The sequence below is a fragment of the Cynara cardunculus genome (genome assembly GCF_001531365.2).
Source record: "Cynara cardunculus var. scolymus isolate 2C chromosome LG 1, CcrdV1, whole genome shotgun sequence".
Lineage (NCBI taxonomy): Eukaryota > Viridiplantae > Streptophyta > Magnoliopsida > Asterales > Asteraceae > Cynara > Cynara cardunculus.
The window spans coordinates 25,963,931-25,984,933 of NC_037528.1; the positions used below are offsets into that span (position 1 = coordinate 25,963,931).

The 21,003-nt window shown below is 36.1% G+C and overlaps 2 protein-coding genes across 7 annotated transcripts; one reads left to right on the forward strand and one right to left on the reverse strand.

Annotated features, from left to right (window-relative positions):
• Nucleotides 1-4,571: 4,571 nt before the first annotated feature.
• LOC112518272 (DNA topoisomerase 3-beta) lies at nt 4,572-17,573 on the forward strand. 6 transcript variants are annotated; one of them, XM_025125913.1, is made up of 15 exons: nt 4,572-4,633; nt 4,722-4,778; nt 8,209-8,312; nt 8,460-8,604; nt 9,983-10,082; nt 10,554-10,791; nt 10,975-11,137; nt 11,228-11,347; nt 12,128-12,207; nt 13,463-13,741; nt 15,116-15,284; nt 15,578-15,706; nt 15,843-16,055; nt 16,215-16,394; nt 16,726-17,573. In XM_025125913.1, the coding sequence occupies exons 1-15, from the start codon at nt 4,613-4,615 to the stop codon at nt 17,353-17,355; spliced, it is 2,628 nt and encodes an 875-aa protein (XP_024981681.1). In that variant the 5' UTR covers nt 4,572-4,612; the 3' UTR covers nt 17,356-17,573. The 6 variants fall into 6 exon arrangements, with proteins under 6 accessions (XP_024981681.1, XP_024981686.1, XP_024981692.1 ...); XM_025125918.1 differs by having other exon boundaries at nt 8,511-8,604; XM_025125924.1 differs by having other exon boundaries at nt 4,596-4,633; nt 4,722-4,958.
• Nucleotides 17,574-18,056: 483 nt separating this feature from the next.
• LOC112512948 (ras-related protein RABA5c-like) lies at nt 18,057-19,457 on the reverse strand. Its single transcript, XM_025119076.1, has 2 exons — nt 19,066-19,457; nt 18,057-18,519 (listed from the first exon to the last, which is right to left on the reverse strand). Exons 1-2 carry the CDS (start codon nt 19,397-19,399, stop codon nt 18,200-18,202), a joined length of 654 nt encoding a protein of 217 aa, XP_024974844.1. The 5' UTR covers nt 19,400-19,457; the 3' UTR covers nt 18,057-18,199.
• Between the last annotated feature and the right edge of the window lie 1,546 nt (nt 19,458-21,003).

Sequence of the window (21,003 nt, forward strand, 5' to 3'; positions counted from 1 at the left end):
CAGTCTCCCAACCCGTACCCGATCCGGTCTCTCGAACTGTCAAAACCGTTGTGGGAGGTAGATATGGCAGAAGATGTTTCTGTTGCTGCCGAAATTTTGAACATACCCGAAGACGACGATAACTTCGATTCTGAAGATATCAAGCCGGTAATGAATAGTTTTTGAGGCATGCCCGACCTATCACCTTATCCGGTCCCAGTTATCAAAAGTAGAAAGGGAAACATTTCCTACCAGCCTACATCTCATGTCAAAGTTCTACAAACCTTTGACTCGAAGGAAGCACTTAAGCTCGCAGTGAGATTAAAGTGCGTTCATGAAAATTTTCAGATGAAAGTAAAGAAATCTTCCAAACACCGGTACGAGGTGGTGTGTCACTCAGATTCGGACTGTGATTGGCGTTTGATGGCTGTTTCCATCGATGGTACCAGTATTTTTCAGGTACGCAAGCTCCATGATGAACACACATGTTCAAGGTCCCAAGTGTACCCAAACCACCGTAATGCGAATAAAAAGGTTTTGGGTCATATACTGGCAGACAGTCTAAAGGATTGTAGGAGAGTGTACCGTGGTAAAGAAATCATGGAAGATGTGAACCAACTGTTCAATATTAGCATCTTCTACCACCAAGCATGGCGAGCAAAGATGTATGCCTTGCAACTGTTGAGGTGGACACCGGAATCGTCGTTTAACCTACTCCCGGTTTATTGTCACAATCTAAAGCTAGCAAATCCTGAGACTGTGACATAGATCGCTCTAGATCCACTAGGATGATTCGACATGTTGTTTGTCGCACTCGGTTGTTCGGTAATAATTTTGTCATATTTTATAATTATTGTCATAATTTTATGTTCTGAAATTACATTTTTAATCTCGTTCATCTGTGGATTCGATCGTTTCTAGAACACATGAGACCGCTTCTTATAATGGATGGTGCCCATCTGAAGGGGCCGTACGTTGGCACCATGTTCTTAGTGGTCGGCATGGATGGAAACAATGGTATCGTACCCATTGCAATGAGAGTGGGCGGACGGTGGTGGATGGCGGCGGTAGACGGTGGTTGGTGGCGGAGGAGGGTGGTGGACGGCGGCTCTTGACGGTGGTCGTTGGCAGCGGAGGGTGGTTGTTGGCGCCGAAAGGTGGTGAGGGGCGGCCGATGACGGTGGTCGGTGGCGGTGGATGGTGCCCGACGACGGCGGATGGTGGCCGACGGCGGCAGATCACGGTGGTCGGTGGCGGCGGAAGGTCGTCGATGTCGTTATATGGTAGTCTATGACGGTATGTCGAAGAATGGCATCGATATTGGTCGGGATGGTCGGTGGGATGGTCAAAGCTCGGTTTTTCGCTCGGTTTTTCCAGAGAAAACGGGCGGTGGTGGGGATGAATGGTCCCCCACATGCAATTTATATAAAACGTTAAGTAATAAAACAAAATCATCTTCAAATCAACGTCAAATCGACGTCATAGAGTGTCATATCATGAAAAACCGCGAAAATCAGCTATAATGTCTAATTTTTTCTCCAAAAATCAACTAAATATTTTTTTTTCGTAACCACAATTATCATCCGGTTATTTTATAACGAAAAACCGTGAAATTTAAAATTAAATAYGTAAAAAGACACACTTTATGTATTTTTCCATTTTTATTAAAAACATCCCTTAATTGTTAAATAAAAAACACAAAATGACAAAATAGAGGTCAAATTTCGTCAATCAGATATTATATCTGATTTACGAAACCCAAAACAGATAAAAATAATTTTTGCTTCTCCATAATTATAAAGGTTTATTTTTAAACCTTTACCCATGAAATTTGGTTCTAAAAAAGTTAAAAAATACAACTTCAATGGCGTATCAGTTTTATTAAAAATACCAAAAAAAGAAACTAAAAATACCAGGATCGCCCCCGGGGGGCGATCGGACAATCTGGATCATCCCGGGGGCGAGGTCAAACACGGTCAACGAGGTCAAACGCACGGTCAACGAGGAATGAACATTAATTTTTTTAAGACACCTCTAAAATGTGATTATTTTGTGGTAAATGGTTGTATAAACCGGTTATTTTTATAAATTTTCCTTAGCATAACAATATTAAGAAAACTTGTAGATCACAATTTATCTCCTTTACAATTAAAAATTGTTTAAAAGTGTATTTTTTTGAACTAGGAAAATAGAAATTGTTAGATTTTTTACAAGTAAAATATTTATATTGAAAAAAAATATCACATTTAGTTAAAAAAATTGAGTTGACATCTTATTTAATAAATATATTAAATTAATTAGATTATTTCTGAATTATTCATTAATATTGAATATTTATAAACACATTTTATATCGTGAATAATATATTTTTTGAATCAGAAAATTAAATAAAAAGTGTTACGTTTTTCTACAAATAAAATATTTATTTTAAGAAAAAAATATCATTTTTGTTAAAAAAAATGTTACTGTAAAATATTTAATTTACATACTGTTTAATAAGAGTGATTTTTCTGAAAGGATTTTTAAAGAGAAACATAATGTGGGTGAGATATGAATAATCGGTAGAGTAGGGAATTTTTTTAAAAAAAGTGATTGCCACGTAATCAGAATGATGTGTTATCCATGTCATCTCATTTAAGCCATGTAAGCAAATAAAAGTGGGGGTTAACCGGTTTAAAATGTAACAAATAATCCATTGTTATATTGGGTAAATTTTTTAAAAGTAAATTGTTATTCTATACATTTAACCTGCTCGGCCAGACCCGGGACCGCCGGAGGACCGCGACCTAGGGGTGTAAGCGGGTTGGGGTGGGCGGTTTACAACAATTTTACAACCCAACCCAATTATGGCGGTTTGAAAAAATCTCAATCAAACTCAACCCATTCAAAAGTATAACCCAATCCAACCCATTCAAAAGTATAACCCAACCCAACCCTTGCGGGTTGAGGCGGGTTGGGTTGGCGGGTTAGTAGTTACATAATTTGACGAATGAAATAATTCATAAAACTTAAGTTTATGGACTATACTATAAAACGTCCGGTTACAATAAGTTTATAGGATGTTTCAATAAGTGTTTTAGAATGATCTTTAAATAAAATGTCGTATTTGTTATTTTATAGAAATGTTTTGAGAAATCTACCGTAAACTCATCTATTTATAGGACACTTTTGTTCACATGACACTTTTTCAAGTCGTGTTGTATAAAATAACTAATACAACATTTTATTTTAAAAGCATCATAGAATTTGTTAAGACGTTCAAAATCATCTTATAAATATATTGTAACTCTTTTAAATAAAACATTTTTCTAATGTAACTCCTTAAAAGCGTCATAGATTGATTGATTCGTCCATCAAATATCTTTCAATATCATTCATATTCTCCAACATATCAATTTGTTGTTGCTGAAAAAAAAATCAATAATTTTCCTTATTACTTAGATTATTTGTCATCATTCTTTGATCGTGAATCTCTTTTGGTAATCTATATGTTTAGCTAAAATGAAACAAAATATAATATCAACAAAAATTATATAAAATTTATACATTAATAATATATATATACATATATATATATATACACATAATAAGAGGAGCGATCGAATGAAAACCACTCCAATTTGTAAAAACCGTAAAAACTACTCTCATCCGTCGTTAATCTTATGAAATTTTTTCATGAAATTGTTAATTTTATGAAATTGTTTCATATAATACTTTTATGATGAAGTTGTTTCATATGTGGTTATGAAATTGTTTCATATACTACTTAATGAAATTTTAATGAAACTGTTTTATGTATTTTTCTAAAATTAAATTAATGAAGATGATAATATCCATGATTAACACCCTCCACAATAAAAATGGTTAATCAACCTCTCATAATTACAAAAAAATGAACAAAATAAAAAATTATGATTGGTTGAATGAGGTTTTCACGGGTTTTATAAATTGAGTGGTTTTTATTTGAACCCATCCCTACATAATAAACATATATATATATATATATATAAATAAAATTTTATAAAAAATTATATATTAGTGGCGGCTTGGGCGGTTTCAACCCTCCTAATTAGCGGGTTAGCAGGTGGGCGGTTTGGCAGTTAGGCGAGTTGGGTTTAACTGAGTTGTTAGCAGGTTGGGTTGGATGGGTTTCGCGGGTTGGCCTTTTTTTGTACACCCCAACCGCGACCGGCAAAGGACCTATTGAGACCGGGACCGGCGGCCTATAACCGGTTATGAAGTACCTTAATCGATCCTATCATTTTCGACCTGGACCGGGTTCGGTTATGAGAAAACTTGGGACCGATTAGGCCCGACTCGGCCCGGCCCGGGACGGGTTTTGGCCATCACTAATTTAACCTTAAAAAGAATCAATACAAAGAGGCCCAATTATTTATCAAAGCCCAATCCATTTCTTTTGGGAAAGGCCATCATCAGTTCAACTTAGTTTCACTGTTTCACTTTCACATGATCCAATCCATTTTCGTAAGTGCCATCAGCCCATGTTAGAACTGAACCGCTGAGGCGCTGAAGGTCATTTCGGAAGGTCGGATCGGTTCGGGTTTTCGGAAAAAGAACTTCCGAGAGAGCGTTTGTTTGATTCAGACTTTCAGAGTTCAACAGGAAGTTAACAATGGCGACCAAAGTACTCATGGTAAGAGAATTCTTCGTTGCTCTTTCCAGCGTTTTTCAGCAATTCAACTTTCAAAATCTACTCACTTGTTATATTTCGATTTATTCAGGTTGCGGAAAAGCCAAGCATCGCTCTTTCAATTGCTACAGCACTGTCCGGTGGTCGAGTAAATCCTTCCAACTCCCATTTTGTGCCTCTTCTATCGTACTAGTTACATTTGTAACTATGTGAAGTTGATATTGGTTTTGAATAGCTGATTAGCTGTTGAACTTTTCAGATAGCTACGTTAAATTATGACATATAGTTTAAATTGCAATTGTTGGCGTTTTTGTGCCGAGCGACTTAGGTTTTTCCTCCTTTCTTGTTCATCTTCCGCATTCAATCTTTTCATTGATTGATAGTCATTCACCCTCTTCTATTTTTAAGTTGCATATGATAGTAATTCACCCTCTTTTATTTTTAAGTTGCATCTTCTTCTTTGTTTCCTATCTTGATGTAATTATACTCCATTGAAAACCTACGAGTTGGGAGTGACAAGAATGAGAGACAAAATTGCTCAATACTATGTTGACACACATTTAAGGAGATTCAGTTTACTTGGGTAAATCGGCATTCCATACCAAGTACATTTCACACCATATGTGCAAAATGATGCATGCATTGTACATGAGTAACTTTTTTGGGTTTATTCAAAACAATGAAAAACTTTTTAATGTTCCCTTTTTTGTGTTTCTCCCCAATATAGATGTACTGAATCTTCATGATTTGTTAGCACAAACCATGCAATTTAATATCAACGTTGTTGCTTTTTTGGTTTATTTTACAAAGAGGGGATGCATTTCTTTCATCTTTCACTTTGGAGCATTTGGCTATTTTCTTTTGAAAGGAGGGGGTTATCATGACCCGTGACATAGAAGGCATTACCAAGGAGATGTGTATAAATTACCAACCTAGATGCTTAATAAGATTTGGTTATTCTTGTTATGTTTTTCTCAATGGCACTTGAAACCTTGATTAGAAAATGAAGTTGATTATGCATGTGAAATCAGTAAACAGAGATTGAAGAATGAGCATGTTTAGTCTACGATCTTAGAACTGTTAATCTGAGGTTTGCAGGTTATAGATTTCGATGTAGAGAACTTGGATAGTATATGGATCGTGAATCGAATCACTATCTGTAAATACACACTCAAGATTTATAGGCAAAATCGTGAGCAAAATACACAAATGTTGTGTTTTTCGATATATTTAAATGAGTAAGTAGTTTGCCAGTTAGTTTGCGGTGGTTATGTAGTTATCTGTGGATAAGATCAATTATCAAATAAGTACAAGTATGCTCTTTATGATCTCGGCTTATGATTCAATTGCCATGTATTTAGCTATTGAGCCTCGCCCCTGCCAGTACTGGAAGTGATAATAAAAGTGGGAATGYTGTCACTAGAACGGACCACACAAATAGGGGTGATCTATGCATAGTCATCTCTAGACCGCATGAAAAATCCTGGCCTTCTCATAGCCCTACTTTTAACCTAATTAACAGAGATGCAGTAATTTCCTACTTAAGATTCAGATGCCTATGTTGCTGCTGATGTGGAGAAATTGGTACCAGCCTACTCGTGATCTTCCTTTAGCTGGGCACGCACCTTGTCAGTAAGATGTGGATATCAATTATGAAATAACTACCAATGGATAAGATCAAATGGTAACTGCACCAAAGTTTAGAAAGCAACGTGCCTTCTGAATTCTAGACCCACTTTCTAAAGTGGAAGTTCAGAAACCAACACATTTGTGAATAAACTTTAGAATCCTACACGTCTTCTGAATTTATACTTAGTGCATACCGTTTTGAGACGGCACCCCCAAAGGGCTCTGCCCCTTAGAACCCCGCAGGGGTGCGGCCCCCATGACCCCCACTTTGTGTCTTAAGGTCCATGGTAGCTAATTCAAGCTTGCACTCCGCACCTCCTAATTCATATTATAGCTTAATCAATGAAACCCCATCGATCTCAAGTAAATAACTACACTAAATTGCTTGTTGACACTCAAATCACCAAGAAGAACTGATATGGTGGGCGACTTATTGGGCAGTTCTTTTGTCCCACCACTGATATTCAGTTTCATGAATTTCCAGAGGTTAAGGATAAATATGTATTACTTTGAATGGCCTTGGTTTTAAAAAGCGCGATGCGGTCCGATGCATTAAGGGTCCCGGAAGCCGATGCGTGATGCGCCCGGTATTCAAAAAATATTTATAAATTAATTCTACATATCAATTTCTACCTTAAAAATACTTACCTATCAAAATACTTCATTTATAACATAAAGTAGTTAAAAAAGTGGCATTAGAATCTTAAAAAGTTCGTGAATCAGAATAACAGAAGTACATAACATACAAACTACTACCATGAAGAACACAATTACACAAGTAAATGTCTAATAGTCCTAATCCCTAAACTAAATGACCAACCAAGTGACCAACTAATACTCCCCAAATAGACTACTGCTGCTGGTGGACCGCTGGTATTGACTATCGAGTATCGACTACTGCTGTCGGCTTCTAAGTTCTATCGATTAGGTCGCTTCGCTACTCGCTACTCGCTAACAGTCAGTCACTCACGTTCTATCGCTAACAGTCACTCAGGTTCTATTTTACATAACTAAGAAGCCCAACTAAAAAAAGCCCAACTAAAAAGCCCAAGTAAACACTAAAAAAGGGAGCCCAAAACGCAACATACATGATGCGYTRATGCCTAAGTGATGCACGCATCGTGTGATGCGTAGGTGATGCGTTCGCATCATGGAATCGCATCGCATCAGACTCGTTGATGCGTTCTATCCAGCGCATCAGAGCGCATCACGCATCAGAGCGCATCACGCATCAGAGCGCATAATGCGCGCATTTTTAAACCAAGTGAATGGCTAATTTGGTACTTCAGTTATTCTTACACATCCATGCTCTTGCTACCGCACTTCCCATTTTGTTGTTTTTGGCATTTGTTTTAAAATCTGTAAGGTGGATTCCAAGTGTGGAATTGTGGGAACAGTTGGTAGCATTTTCTAACAGAATGGCATAAGCACATATAGCACACAGTTAACCCCTTACAATTGCCGAAATCCCAGGAAAATGATTCCTGAGTGTGAAGCTTACCTATGAATCGAAAGCTATTAAGAATCTGATTCTCTTATTGAAGTTCATTTATTTAGCAATTGTATCCAGGCTTCAGTGTGTAATCATCATTCCTATATAATAATTTTCCGTTTGTGGTACTCTGTCTAGTTAATTTTACTTATTTTGTAACTACTGTTATTGTTATTCTCTCCATTTTACAGTATTAGAACTCTTCTTTTCTTAAGTAACATTTGCTCTTATATTTTGGAAGAGAGAGGGTATCATCTGCATTATATAGAAACAAATGACCATCTTCTGCATGAGGTTGGACCATCCTGTTTAGTCATTGTATTTCTGATTTTCTGATTTTCTGAATGTATTACTTTTTAGAGGAAGCTCTGGAATTGATCACTACTTACCTTATGTTATGTTTAGATGCTGTATTTCTCATAAGGATTTTTCTGGATTTACAACTCTGATTTTGCAGATGTCATCACGAAGGGGTAGTACGGAGGTTCATGAGTTTGATGGTACATTTTTAGGGTACCGGGTACAATATAAAGTGACATCAGTGATTGGTCATGTTTTCAGGTTTCCCTTTCCTTGAGAATATCATAGAATATTTTATTAGTAGTTATTGTTAAATTAAAACTATACTTATGGTTTTCAAAAAGTTGATGATTTGGGTGGTATAGATTCATGTGGTAAAGTGTATTATTTTTCTGCATGTATATTCAGGTTTGACTTTAACATATCTTACTATCTACACTTCTTTTTCTGCAAATCTAGTGTAGATTTTCCACCAGCTTATCAAGACTGGGCAGCCACAGATCCTCTCAGTCTTTTTCAAGCTCCAGTTGTCAAGTCAGAATCAAACCCGAAGGTACTGCTTTGTTGCAGTTATCAGTTCCTCTCAATTGTGCAATCAATTGTAGTTCTAATATGAAAATCCTTGTCCAAGTTCATAGAGGATGCTTTTCAATGTTGCTGTTAGTTAACAGATTGATTTATTGTGTATGGAATCTCTTCCCAATTTGAATTTCTTACAATCTAGTGATTAGTGAAATATCTATGCATGTGACATCTAAACTATGGTCTTCGTTACTGCTGAATTGCGACACTAAGCATGGAAAAATACCCATGATACAATTTGTGTTCTTTAAAAGGTTATTTGATGCTAGATTTTGTAGGTCATGGAGATGTGAATTCTCTCAGGAAGTCTTATTGTTTATAGGTTCATTGCTTCATTCATAAACTTTATGTGACTGGTGTGGCAAACGAACCATAATTTTCTCAATCTACCATCCACCTATCACAAGATGACAGAATCAAGGACTTATTCGTTACGGATGGCAGATGAGTCATTATTGGTTGTTGTAGCTGTTATTGGTGTTACTTATCTAACATAATGTGATCAGATTAGAAATTTACATATTGATAATACAATGATGAAAAGGCATGAATGAATATATTTAAAGCAACCTGCGTAAAAACAATAAACTTTATCCAATTCATATTGCTTCATTACTCTCTGGAAAACACGGTGAGCCATTGCAACTTTCTGCAAGATTGGTGCTTGATACCATCATACCAAGGTGAATATATGTGATAGGCTATTGGCAACACGGAAACACCATAGACATGAGAGAGAGAGAGAGAAGAGAAAAAGAAAAAGGGATATTTATTTGAAGTCTATAGTTAGGAAACATGAGACTTTATTGTTCCGTACATTAGTGCCCATTCCTTGCAACTTGTGCTTAATGATATTGAACCAGTTTAGAAAAATGGGATACTCAATACCATTTTTTGTTCTTTTAGGTGTTCAGCAATCTTAAGATTGTTAAGAAGTGCTCTTGTTGACAAACTAGTGGCTCTTACATTTGCATTTGAGTTGACCTTTCGATGGGTCAATGATCTTGTTAATACTTCACCTTCTACTATTACACTTCTTTATCTACAGCATTTTTCTTGCTTATTCAAGTTATTGAACGGTCCATGCATCATCTTAACTAGGTCACGAACAATGTCAACTTTTGCTATATTAAAATGCAACTTACATGGATTGCTTTGCGCTTTGATAAATCCTCACACGAAACCAGCGATAGGTAGCTGCTTGCATCTCTAATCTAGGTTTTGGCTATCTACTCTATAAATTATTTATCAACTGAGGTACTTCAGAAACTGCTATCTGCATTATTTTGTTTTAATACAACTACTTCCTTTACATAAACCTACTTGCTTACTAAATCTTCTGTAACAAGGCTCATATTCGTCAACATCTAAACCGGGAGGCTCGTGGTTGTGGAGATCTGGTACTGTGGTTGGACTGTGATCGTGAAGGAGAAAATATATGCTTTGAAGGTATTGTTTTTTTAATTTGAATGGTGATGGGTATAACTCATTTGCAGTGCAATTTTTGACAGTAGAAACACTGTGTTGTACTATAAGTTATTGACAATTTTGGGTTAGAATTGGTAATTTGATGTTCTTTGTTCAATTCAAGATGCCCCTTTTCCTAATTTTGCATTTGCTGATTTGGTATGAGTGTACATGCGACTTGTATCCTTGCACCTTACTTTTCATTATTGAGTGCGAGTTTTATAATAGTTTTCATGCTATAAGGTTCAAATTTTTCTATGTCGGGTCTTCTGAGACTGATATTGTTTGTTAAGACAAAGCTTCATCATGCCCTTGCGTAAGGATAGTCAGAGGTCTTTTGGCTATTTTGTTGCTATTTTAATTGCTAAACTTTTGCTCAATGCTTGTATGAACATCCATTAACATAATTAATTCTAGTCAGCATTTCCTCAATTTATATTTTCTTGCATTCAGTTATCGAGTGCACGGGATTTGCCAATGATGGTAGAAGAGTTCATCGTGCACGATTTTCTTCTGTGACGGAGAAAGACATTATCCATGCTATGAAAAATCTTGTTGAGCCCAACAAAGACGAGGCATTGGCTGTAGATGCTCGGCAAGAAATAGATCTGAAAGTTGGAGTTGCATTTACACGATTTCAGACTACTTATTTCCAAGGAAAATATGGAAATCTGGATTCTAGGGTTATCTCGTAGGTTTCTTGTTCTATATCATCCTCTCAGTTTTATCCAACAAATGATAGTCTTGGGGCTGGATGCTGGAATGGAACCCAGATCCCACGTCATGAAACTTCTTTCTAAGTGGAAGATGCTGAAAATCCTTATTCCCTCACAAATATAAACCCGTAATATATCTTTGATGTTTTTCTCCTCAGATATGGCCCATGTCAAACCCCTACCCTTGGATTTTGTGTGCAGCGCTACCTTCACATTAGTACTTTCAAGCCAGAAAAGTTTTGGGTTGTGCTTCCTTACATAATAAAGAATGGTTTTGAGCTAAAGCTGGAATGGAATCGTAATAGGTTGTTTGATCATGATGTGAGATCCTTGCTGCTTTAATCCTTCATTGATATAAGGCATGTCTGATTGTCTGTGTCCTTTGCTAATGACTTCTACAACCACCAACAGGTGGCAGAGATGTTTCAAAAGTTAGTAGCAGAAGATGCAGTTGTGAAAGTTATCAGTACGTCAGAAAAACAAGAGAGCAAAGGTCGCCCTTCTGGTCTTAATACGGTGAATCTTTTGAAGGTCAGGAAACATTGGGGATATGGAAACACCATCTTATCCTTATTCCACGAATTTTTTATTGATGTTATCCTTCACGCACTACTTTTTAGATAAACACACTTCCATACTTGTTCATCTTTTAAGCTGTTTTGTCCAAATTTGTAGTTATAGATCGTTAGGAAAATTTCAGGAAATTTCGTTTGTGCCTAGCAGCATAGATACGACTTCCAATTAGTTTCAATGTGCCTATTTGGTTGGTCTGTAAAAGGAAACTTTTCAGGTCGTTTTGGTCTTTCTGTTATTATTTTTTGCTGTTTCAAGTTCCTGAAAGGTGGTACCCAAAAGCAGCGCTCGTTAATTCTGTGCACATGAGCTTTGTTGTAGCAATCATCTTGTTGTTAAAACTCCTTGTAGTTCACTTCAAACAGATGTGAAACATGATTGTGCACCCTGTTTGATGGTGTAACCATGTTCACTTCCATACTTCTTCGTTTACTAGGTACATTCTAAAATAAACTTTGTGATTTGAGTTGTTTATGACAAGTCGCGTTTATATAATAAATAGATTTCCTGTCTTGACTATCGAAGCCCTGTCAATAAAGTATTTTAGTAACAAGTTTATATTAATTTAGGTAAAAAATATCACCCTTTAATGCAGTCTATATCAATGAGGCATGTGAATATCATCAATTTAGAAGTATAAAAGCTTCAAATTCTTTGTCATGATGTTTGTAAATTACCAACATGCTTAATGTAAAAGGTGGTGCATAACAATCATTTGATATTATTTCAACAAACCAGGTTGCTTCAAGTGCACTAGGGTTTGGACCTCACCTGGCCATGCAATTGGCTGAGCGCTTGTATACCCAAGGTTTTATCAGGTATGGCTTCCATAGTTGATCACAAATAATTTCACCCATGGGTGATTGTAGAGTGTCAAATGATGGTTTAAAGATGCTATAGATGCAGTTATCTTTTTATTTCCTCCAACCATCTTTTTGTCATCAACAGAAGGTGTATCGAAATGAATGATGTTGTGTAATCACAAGTGTTGACAGAGAGGTGTCTCTCTCTCTGCTTTCTAGTGCATCGTGTATATCAGCTTGGCTGTTGGATATGGCTTTATTTTAATATAAAGAGTAAAGATAGGCAAGGTCCACGGGAATAGGTTTTGATGTCCTGATTACATATGGCAGATTATGACTTCAGACTGACAATTTTACGTCAGAGCATGCAAAAGATTCAGTTAGTGCAATTAAACTTATAGAAAGTTTGCTGAGAGTTTAAGCATTTATTCTGAGGAAAACAAGGTGTAGTTATACATAGCCGAGATAAGTTGGACAAATACTGTTTCTAGTTTGGTTGTTCAACGTGATTTACATGGGGCAGGGGTAAGAGAATAAAGAAAGTAGGTAAGGCACCCTGACATTATTTTCAATTATAACTTCTATTTGATAATACAAGGATGGCGAAGGGCGGAAGCGTGTGTGTGTATGGTTTCTAGTGATGGAAATTTTACCCGTCAAGTCGGGTACCCGTCCCGTTATTCCCCTTCTTATTGGGTAACAGGGAGGGGACGGATTTTGCTTTTCATATCCGCAGTGGGGTTGGCGATGGTACTTCCCGCCCCTAATAATGCCCAATATACATATTTTAGTATATAATTTGATTAATTTCCTTTTTGTTGCTCAATAATTTTATATTTTTAAATTTGTCATGAACTATGATTATATGTGGTTGGTTATGTCATTGTGTGTTTTGAAACTTGAGGTTTATTTATTTGTTTTAAAAAATAAAAATTCATTTTTTATTTTCAACTTATAATACATAATTTTTTTATATGGGTACCCAACGGGTTCCACGTACCCGTCAGGGAACTCTTCCCCTGGGGTTAGGCAGGGTTGGGGGATGCATTCCCTGCCCCATTTCTATCTCTATTCTTCCCTTTTTTGGGGGGCGGGGGGTGGGGGGGCGCTGATCTACAATAGCCTTTATTTCTTCTTACATATTTGTCTATGCACCACTATTGGGACAGTAGATTGATAAAAAATGTGAGATGGTGGAGTGCAGCCTAAATGTATGTGCATCAAGTCTTTTACCTTCTTTATGTCTGTTTCCCTCTGGTTGATGTTCCAGCTATCCACGGACAGAGAGTACGGCATACCCTTCATCATATGACTTTAAAGGAACTCTTGGGACTTTGGTGAGTAATTCAGTATGGGGTAGTTATGTCCAGACACTGCTCAGCAATGGTTATCATAAACCCCGATCAGGAACTGATGTAGGTGACCACCCGCCAATTACTCCTATGCGATCAGCTAATGAAGATATGCTAGGTGGAGATGCCTGGAGACTTTATCAGTATGTTTGTCAACATTTTCTTGGTACCCTGTCTCCTGACTGCAAATACGTAAGGTAATGGATCCATCACACTAGATTATTCTTACTGGCGTGAGGGCAGATGAAAAGTTCACACCCTCGGTGAAACTTTACATACATTGTACTGTTTCGTTCATATCTCCAAGGATGTTTTTCTGGCGTAACTTAATTGTTGTAAATTGTAGATAATTCCTGTGTGGTTTACTACTTGCATTCACAATACTTGTTAGAGCTGCAACCTTAATGGGTTGGTTTGGCTTGGTCTGTGAACCCAAGTAACCCAAATAAAAAGATCAACCAAACTGATTCTAACTCAATATATAAACTATAGTTATCAATCCATATTCATCCCAACCCAAACCAGTTTTAATGGATTATGTTGAAATTGGGAATCAAGCTGTAGAATCTTAAATAATATTAATTGTTATTCTAGCTTACTAGTTTTTGTAGAAGTTATTCCCTTTGTAAAATGATATGCACACTTACTACACACATTTCTAGACTACATGTTCACCCTTAACTCTCATGTGTATACTTTATCACTCTATACTCATATTTTGCTGTATTACATGTTTGGTTTAAAAATAATTAAAGTCATGCAAGCACACATTCCCTCAAAAGTTATGATGCAAATTTAGCCTATCTAAAGAACCATTTTCTCTTTCTAGAATCGTGTCGTGGATGCGTTTTTTTTTTTGTCCTTACATAATACTTCCTCTTGAAAAGCTTGTACTTTACTCTATAGATGCATATGTATATATTGTCTATCTGTAAAGTAATAAACAGCATCTTGTTTTCTCTAGAATCCTTCATTTCTCTGTCTAAAGGAACTCAAATCTCACTTCCTCTAGAGTGACATATACATTGTATTTTAAATTCTCTTAGGGGCGTCCACCCATCCCCTTCTATACTTGCGAGTTCAGAAAAGCAAATAAATTAATTTAATACACTATATAAAATCTGTTTTAAATGGGGTGAACTGGTCGAATATGGTTAGCTGGGTATTTAATAAATTCTAATTGAAACCAACCTGTATTGTTTCAAATACAAATTATGTTAAACCCAGCCCAAATAGGTAGTATGGAAAACCCATCTCAATCCATTTCGTTGTTATTTGGTTTGGACAATGAACACATTGTTGAACCCACCTGACCCTATTTACATCCCTAACATCTCCTCACAATCATGCATCAGGACAAAATACAAGTGTTCCTTTTCTTAAAGATCAATTGTTGTTATATCTTTTTAATACGAGGGAATATGGCTCATTTACTTTTAGTAATTTTTTCCCTTTACCATGAGGGTAGAGGTCTGGTATCTAGGCTCATATCATGCTCTGGATATGGTTCTGTAACACTGTATGGTCTGTGATAGATTTATTTTGCCATAACTGGTTCTAATTGTTGATAGGAAAAAGATCGAGTTTTCTGTGGGTGGAGAATTCTTCCATTGTGTTGGGCAGCACGTCACAGTGAAAGGATTTACAGCAATAATGCCATGGTTGGCAGTGCCGGAGAAAAATCTACCTCAGTTTACAGAAGGGGAGAAAATAGAGATTTCAAAGGTTGAGCTATATGAGGTACTGTTCTGAGTAAGAAATAGTTTTAAATTCTTTGAATTTTACCTTCCCTGCTAATCATAATGTTTGTTCGTTTTTCGGCTTTTGCTTTATCAAACAATATTCGCTTTGAGTTTTTTTGCTTATGCCTCTGTATTACACATTTATCTTTCATGCCAAGACGTTTTAATATTTTTAGCCCCGCACTCCTCATTACATTGGTATATTGGATCAAGCTTTTGAATAAAAAGCAGATTCTTAGCAAATCTTCGCTGGTTTATGCCACCTAGTAACTGTCTCTGCAAACTTTACAGGGTAAAACTGCGCCTCCAGATTACCTGTCTGAGAGTGAGCTGATCTCTCTAATGGAAAAGCATGGAATAGGAACAGATGCATCCATTCCTGTTCACATTAACAACATAAGTGAACGGAACTACGTGAAGGTCTGTTAATCTATACTTATAAAGTAAGAAAAACTTCGTGGATAAATACATTAAACAACTTCGCGGAAAATTACATATTGCTTGCTCCGAGTGTGCATGGAAGTAGTGTTTTATTCATTCTATCTTCAAACTGCAGGTAGAGGCTGGAAGAAGGTTGGTTCCAACGGTTTTGGGTGTTAGTCTTATAAGAGGATATCAATGTATAGATGCAGATCTTTGTTTGCCCGACATACGAGGTTTCATAGAGCAGCAGATCACTCTCGTTTCTAAAGGTCAAGCAGATCATTCGCTTGTTGTGCAGCATGTACTTGAACAATTTAAACAGAAGTTTAACTACTTTATTAAGCAGGTAATCACTTTAAACCCGTTCTATTTGGATTGTCCTGTTAACACGTTCTATTTTTGTGGCAAAGTTTGTAGCTAAGGTATTTGTATGTCTACCATCAGTACTATTAATTATAAATGCTATTGATTTTGGTATTTCTGATTGATGGTGGTTCTTCTACAGATTGAAAATATGGACGCATTGTTTGAAGCACAATTTTCTCCTCTTTCAGACTCTGGACGTTCACTTAGTAAATGTGGAAAATGCTTACGATATATGAAGTACATCGCTATGCTTCCATCACGGCTATACTGTAATACATGTGAGGAAGTCTATTATGTTCCTCAAAAGGGCACAATTAAGGTAAGGAATTGCCAAATTGTCTTTTTTTTTTTTTTGTGCATCTAAGCAGCACCAATGTGGATTTTTGTTACCACCATTTTGCTAGCATTCTTTTACATATGCTACACTTCTAAATACTCCCTTTTGCCCTCCCTTCATGAAAGCTACAGTTCCTTTCTAAGATGTTCCATGAAAATTGCAACATTTAACTGATTTCATCTATACGAATAAATTTACCAAAAAGAATATTAAAAAAATTGATCATGAAGCATGTATTGTTCTCTTCTATGGGGCATACATTAGTTTCTAAACATGATCTTCTCTAATTAGTTCCATTTTTCTCATTTGGCAGCTGTACAAAGAACTAACATGTCCTCTGGACAACTTTGAGCTTTTGCTGTTTTCCATGGCTGGACCAGATGGCAAGTCATTCCCTCTTTGCCCTTATTGTTACAACAATCCTCCATTTGAAGGTATAGACACATTATTTGGTGCCCCCAAAACTGGTGGTTCGGTCAAGTTGGGAAAGGGCGTTGGGATGCCTTGTTTTCTCTGCCCACACCCTACGTGCCGCCATTCCTTGATATCTCAAGGGGTGTGTGCCTGCCCAGAGTGTGACGGGACCCTCGTTCTTGACCCGGTCAGCGCTCCCAAATGGAGGCTTTATTGCAACATATGCAATTGTCTTGTTTTGCTTCCCCAAGGTGCTCATCGGATAAGCACAACCAAGGAAAGGTGTCCTGAATGCGACTCCACCATAATAGAAGTGGACTTTAATAAGAAAACAACACCTTTGAAGGATGGAGCTACACTTCATGTTGGATGTATTCTTTGTGATGAGTTGCTTCATTCGCTCGTGGAAATGAAGCATGGGAAGTCATTCTTTAGACGTGGCAGAGGGAGAGGAAGAGGTAGGGGAAGAGGCAGAGGACGACGAGGTGGTAGGAACCAAGACCCCAAAATGAGCTTTCGAGATTTCTGAAAACAATGAGGGGCATTTGTATAATTTGGTTTTCGTTTGGTAACATGTACGAGATAATGCACTTACTAAACAAATCTAGGTCTGTTGATACAAAATTGATAGAAACTTTTTATTAATTTTTTGATAGAAATTGAAAATGCATTAGAAGCTGAAGATGAAAGAGATGAAACACCAGAAGTTACCAAAATTGCAGCTATTCCAACACCCTGTTGGTACACGAACGAGAGTAGCTATTACAACACCCTGTTGGTACACAGACGAGATTGGATTGACAAGAGTGAGGTAAGCGGATGAAAGAATTGTGTAAGGTTTTAGGGTTTTAAAATTTGAGATGAATAGTTTAATTGTGCAAGGTTTCAAGGTTTTAGTACTTTACTAATCTTGTCCCATCTTGATTGTTGGTCCATCGAGGACAGAAAAAATGCATTGTTATCTCACTCGGGTCCAATTTTGTCCCGGTGTAACATCCCATCAAACATGGCATAACAATAGTTTTTGTATTGTCTTGTGTACCAAAACGCATCCAAAGATGCAACAATCTGAGGAAACAGTCGCAGCCACACTGGTAAACTTTGTTGCCATTGGTTTCGCAGGCAACGTCGAAGCAAGTACCATTTGTGTCGATATCTCAAGGTAAGAACTTCCTGCTTTGAATTTTATACTCACATTTGCCCAATATATATATATAAAAGCTAGAACTATAACCAATCATATTTTGAAATTTATACTATACACCATAAAATCCAGGCACAAAGCAATCGATTTCTAAAAAAAATAAATATGATAAAAAAGGTCAAATCACAATCAGTCTATAACGGTACAACTCATGAAAGAACTCTTGTTTTCAAGAACAACAAGAGTATCTGCTTCGACTTTGCTTTGAACCATCAGCACCATTGTTTGAAAGCGTTACCCTGTTCACAGATAACTCGGCTTTATATGAATCAGAATTCAATACTTTACGACTAACGTTGTTGTAAATCTCCTTAATAACTAACTCGAAAGCTGTTTTAACGTTTGTGGAATCAAGTGCAGATGTTTCCATGAAGAACATTCCTTCTTTCTCTGCTAGGTTCTTGCCATCTTCCACACTTACAGCTCTAATGTTACCCAAATCACATTTGTTCCCCACCAACATCATTGCCACTGTTGTGTCTGAATGAGCTGCATCATACAGTTTCACTACCCATTATGATGCTTACAAATATATGTTTAACAACCGAACAAAACTGCTTACAAACACACCTTTTAGGTGAAAAAACTATAAAAGCATCTTCAATTCAAGATTCTTATTAGCAAAAAGCACAGTGACCTGTAACAACTACCATTGTTTAGAGGTTCTTAGATGTATTCTAGGTGCTTGAACTAGAACCTTGGTTGACCATGGAGTCTGTTAGAATTGACATTTTCTTTATTTTTTATTTTGTTTTTCGATTTTATAATTATTGATGTCGAAAGATCTAAGTATTCCGATGATGAAGAGTCAGCAATACCAAATAATACAACAGTACTGTTTGTTACTAGGAGACAGATTCCAGGATCTCCGTTACCACTTTTTTAACTGTAAACAAGAGGTCATTCATATTCCTTGGGAGGTGTGCTCCCGATGTTTAGCACATATATCATGATCTAGAATATGAAGTTGTTTAATTATAAGAATTCAAGAGTTATATGTACACCAAAAGTGGTAGGATAAGTGAATAAACTAACTTTTGAGTTCTTCAAGCCATCTGGGAACGCTATCGAAGGTAGTGGTACGAGTGATATCGTAAACAATGAGCGCACCAACAGCACCGCGGTAGTAAGCGGAGGTAACGGCACGGAAGCGTTCTTGACCGGCGGTGTCCCAAATCTGAGCTTTAACCTCCTTGCCATCGATCTCCATGTTCTGAGTCTGGAACTCAACTCCGATGGTGGCCTTGGAGTGCATATTGAACTCATTCCTAGCGTATCTAGAAAGCAGGTTTGATTTGCCGACTGCCGAGTCTCCGATTATGACTACTTTGAACAAATACTCCTCTCCTTCATCGTCGGATGAGTCCATTTCTGCAGTAGATGGAACAGATGAATTTTTGGAGGAAGAAGAAGAGGAAGAAAGGGTAATTGCCAGAGAGACAGGGGTGCGTTGTTTGTGGACCCTTTTGGCAAGCGGTAGACTTAAGTCAATGCCTACGCGCCCACACCCCTCCCACGGATATTTGCAGGTATATAATCTTGAATAATGAAATTTTAGTTAAATCCATTGAGATTGTTTATTTGAGACAACTTATGTATTTTTATAAAAGTTTTTATTAATTTATTATAAGTTAAAATAGTTTAATTTCATCAAAAACGTCTTATTATCGGTTTGGCAGCGGTATAAACTGTTTATTCAAACATTTAAAAGTGCTTATTACCGGTGTCATATCGAAATAAATCAATAAGTTGTTTCTATAAGCAATTCTAAACACCCCCTGAGTATAAATTAATTTTTTCTTATATAGTTAGAAGGTGATGAATTTAATTAAAAACTCAATTAAAATCATTAATCTAAATGACTTTACCACCCTTGTATTATATTTGGTTTGAATGGTTTTCTGAATTTAAAATTCCGAATTTTCATTGAAATCTCGGGATTTTGAATTCCTATGGGATGGTTGAGATTTTATAGGATTCCACATGATTTGTATATAATAATATTCTAAAATATATTAAATTGTTTTTTAATAATTTACTAATAAAAAAATAATTTAATCTATCAAACCAAACAATAACATAACAAAAATTCTAGATTTTATTAAATTCAAATCCCTCGACTCTAAATTAAATTTTTTTCACAAAAAATTCAAATATCGTCAAATCGTATGACGTCTTAGGGCTGTTTATTTGGCTCTTAATAGTGACATTAAGAACCAACTTCTTAATCGATAAAAGATAAAATATGTTTGGCAAAAAAAAAACAAACCTTTAATGGTTACACAAGCCTCTTAGAAGTTAGAGGTTTGAGCACGTGTATACGGCGTGTTGGAGTAGAGAGTGGTGGAAAACGGAGTGATTAAGCGTGACGGTGATGATCACGATCCCATGTCCATCAATATCATTAACTTGTGGGCACCACCCAATTCCCCTTCAATTTTATTTATAGAAAAAAAAATACAATATTTTTTTTTATTTAAAAAGGAAAATTGTATTAAAATGGAACCAACTTTCATCTAATTCTTATTTTGGGGAACCAACTTTTAAAATTGTCATTTTAGATAACCAACTTACACCTGATTCTTATTTTAGGGAACCAATTTGCAAAATAATTATAAAAAAATAACAAAAATTCGTTTTTTTCCAAAAATTAATGCAATAGAATCTATTTTTTTATTTCAAATCTCATTTTTTTTAATTCAGATATCAAATTGAACATTTTAAAAAAAATCCAAATTACCACAATAAAAATTGTTTTTACTAATGCAAAAAAATCAATTTAATAGAAAAAAATTAATTGATGCAATAAAAATAAATATTAAATATCACATTCAAGATTTTTATATCTRACCAATTGCATCAATTAATTTTTTTCTATTAAATTGATTTTTTTTTGCATTAGTAAAAAATAATTTTTATTGTGGTAATTTGGATTTTTTTTAAAAATGTTCAATTTGATATCTGAATTAAAAA

Excerpts from the sequence above, each read along its gene's own strand:
- LOC112512948 (XM_025119076.1), bottom strand. The coding sequence starts at position 19,399 with ATGGACTCATCCGACGATGAAGGAGAGGAGTATTTGTTCAAAGTAGTC. Across the intron at positions 18,520-19,065 it reads ATGGCTTGAAGAACTCAAAA|CTCATTCAGACACAACAGTG; the intron begins GTTAGTTTATTC and ends TGTATGATGCAG.
- LOC112518272 (XM_025125913.1), top strand. The coding sequence starts at position 4,613 with ATGGCGACCAAAGTACTCATG. Across the intron at positions 4,779-8,208 it reads CAGCACTGTCCGGTGGTCGA|ATGTCATCACGAAGGGGTAG; the intron begins GTAAATCCTTCC and ends CTGATTTTGCAG. Across the intron at positions 8,313-8,459 it reads GTGATTGGTCATGTTTTCAG|GTTTGACTTTAACATATCTT; the intron begins GTTTCCCTTTCC and ends ATGTATATTCAG.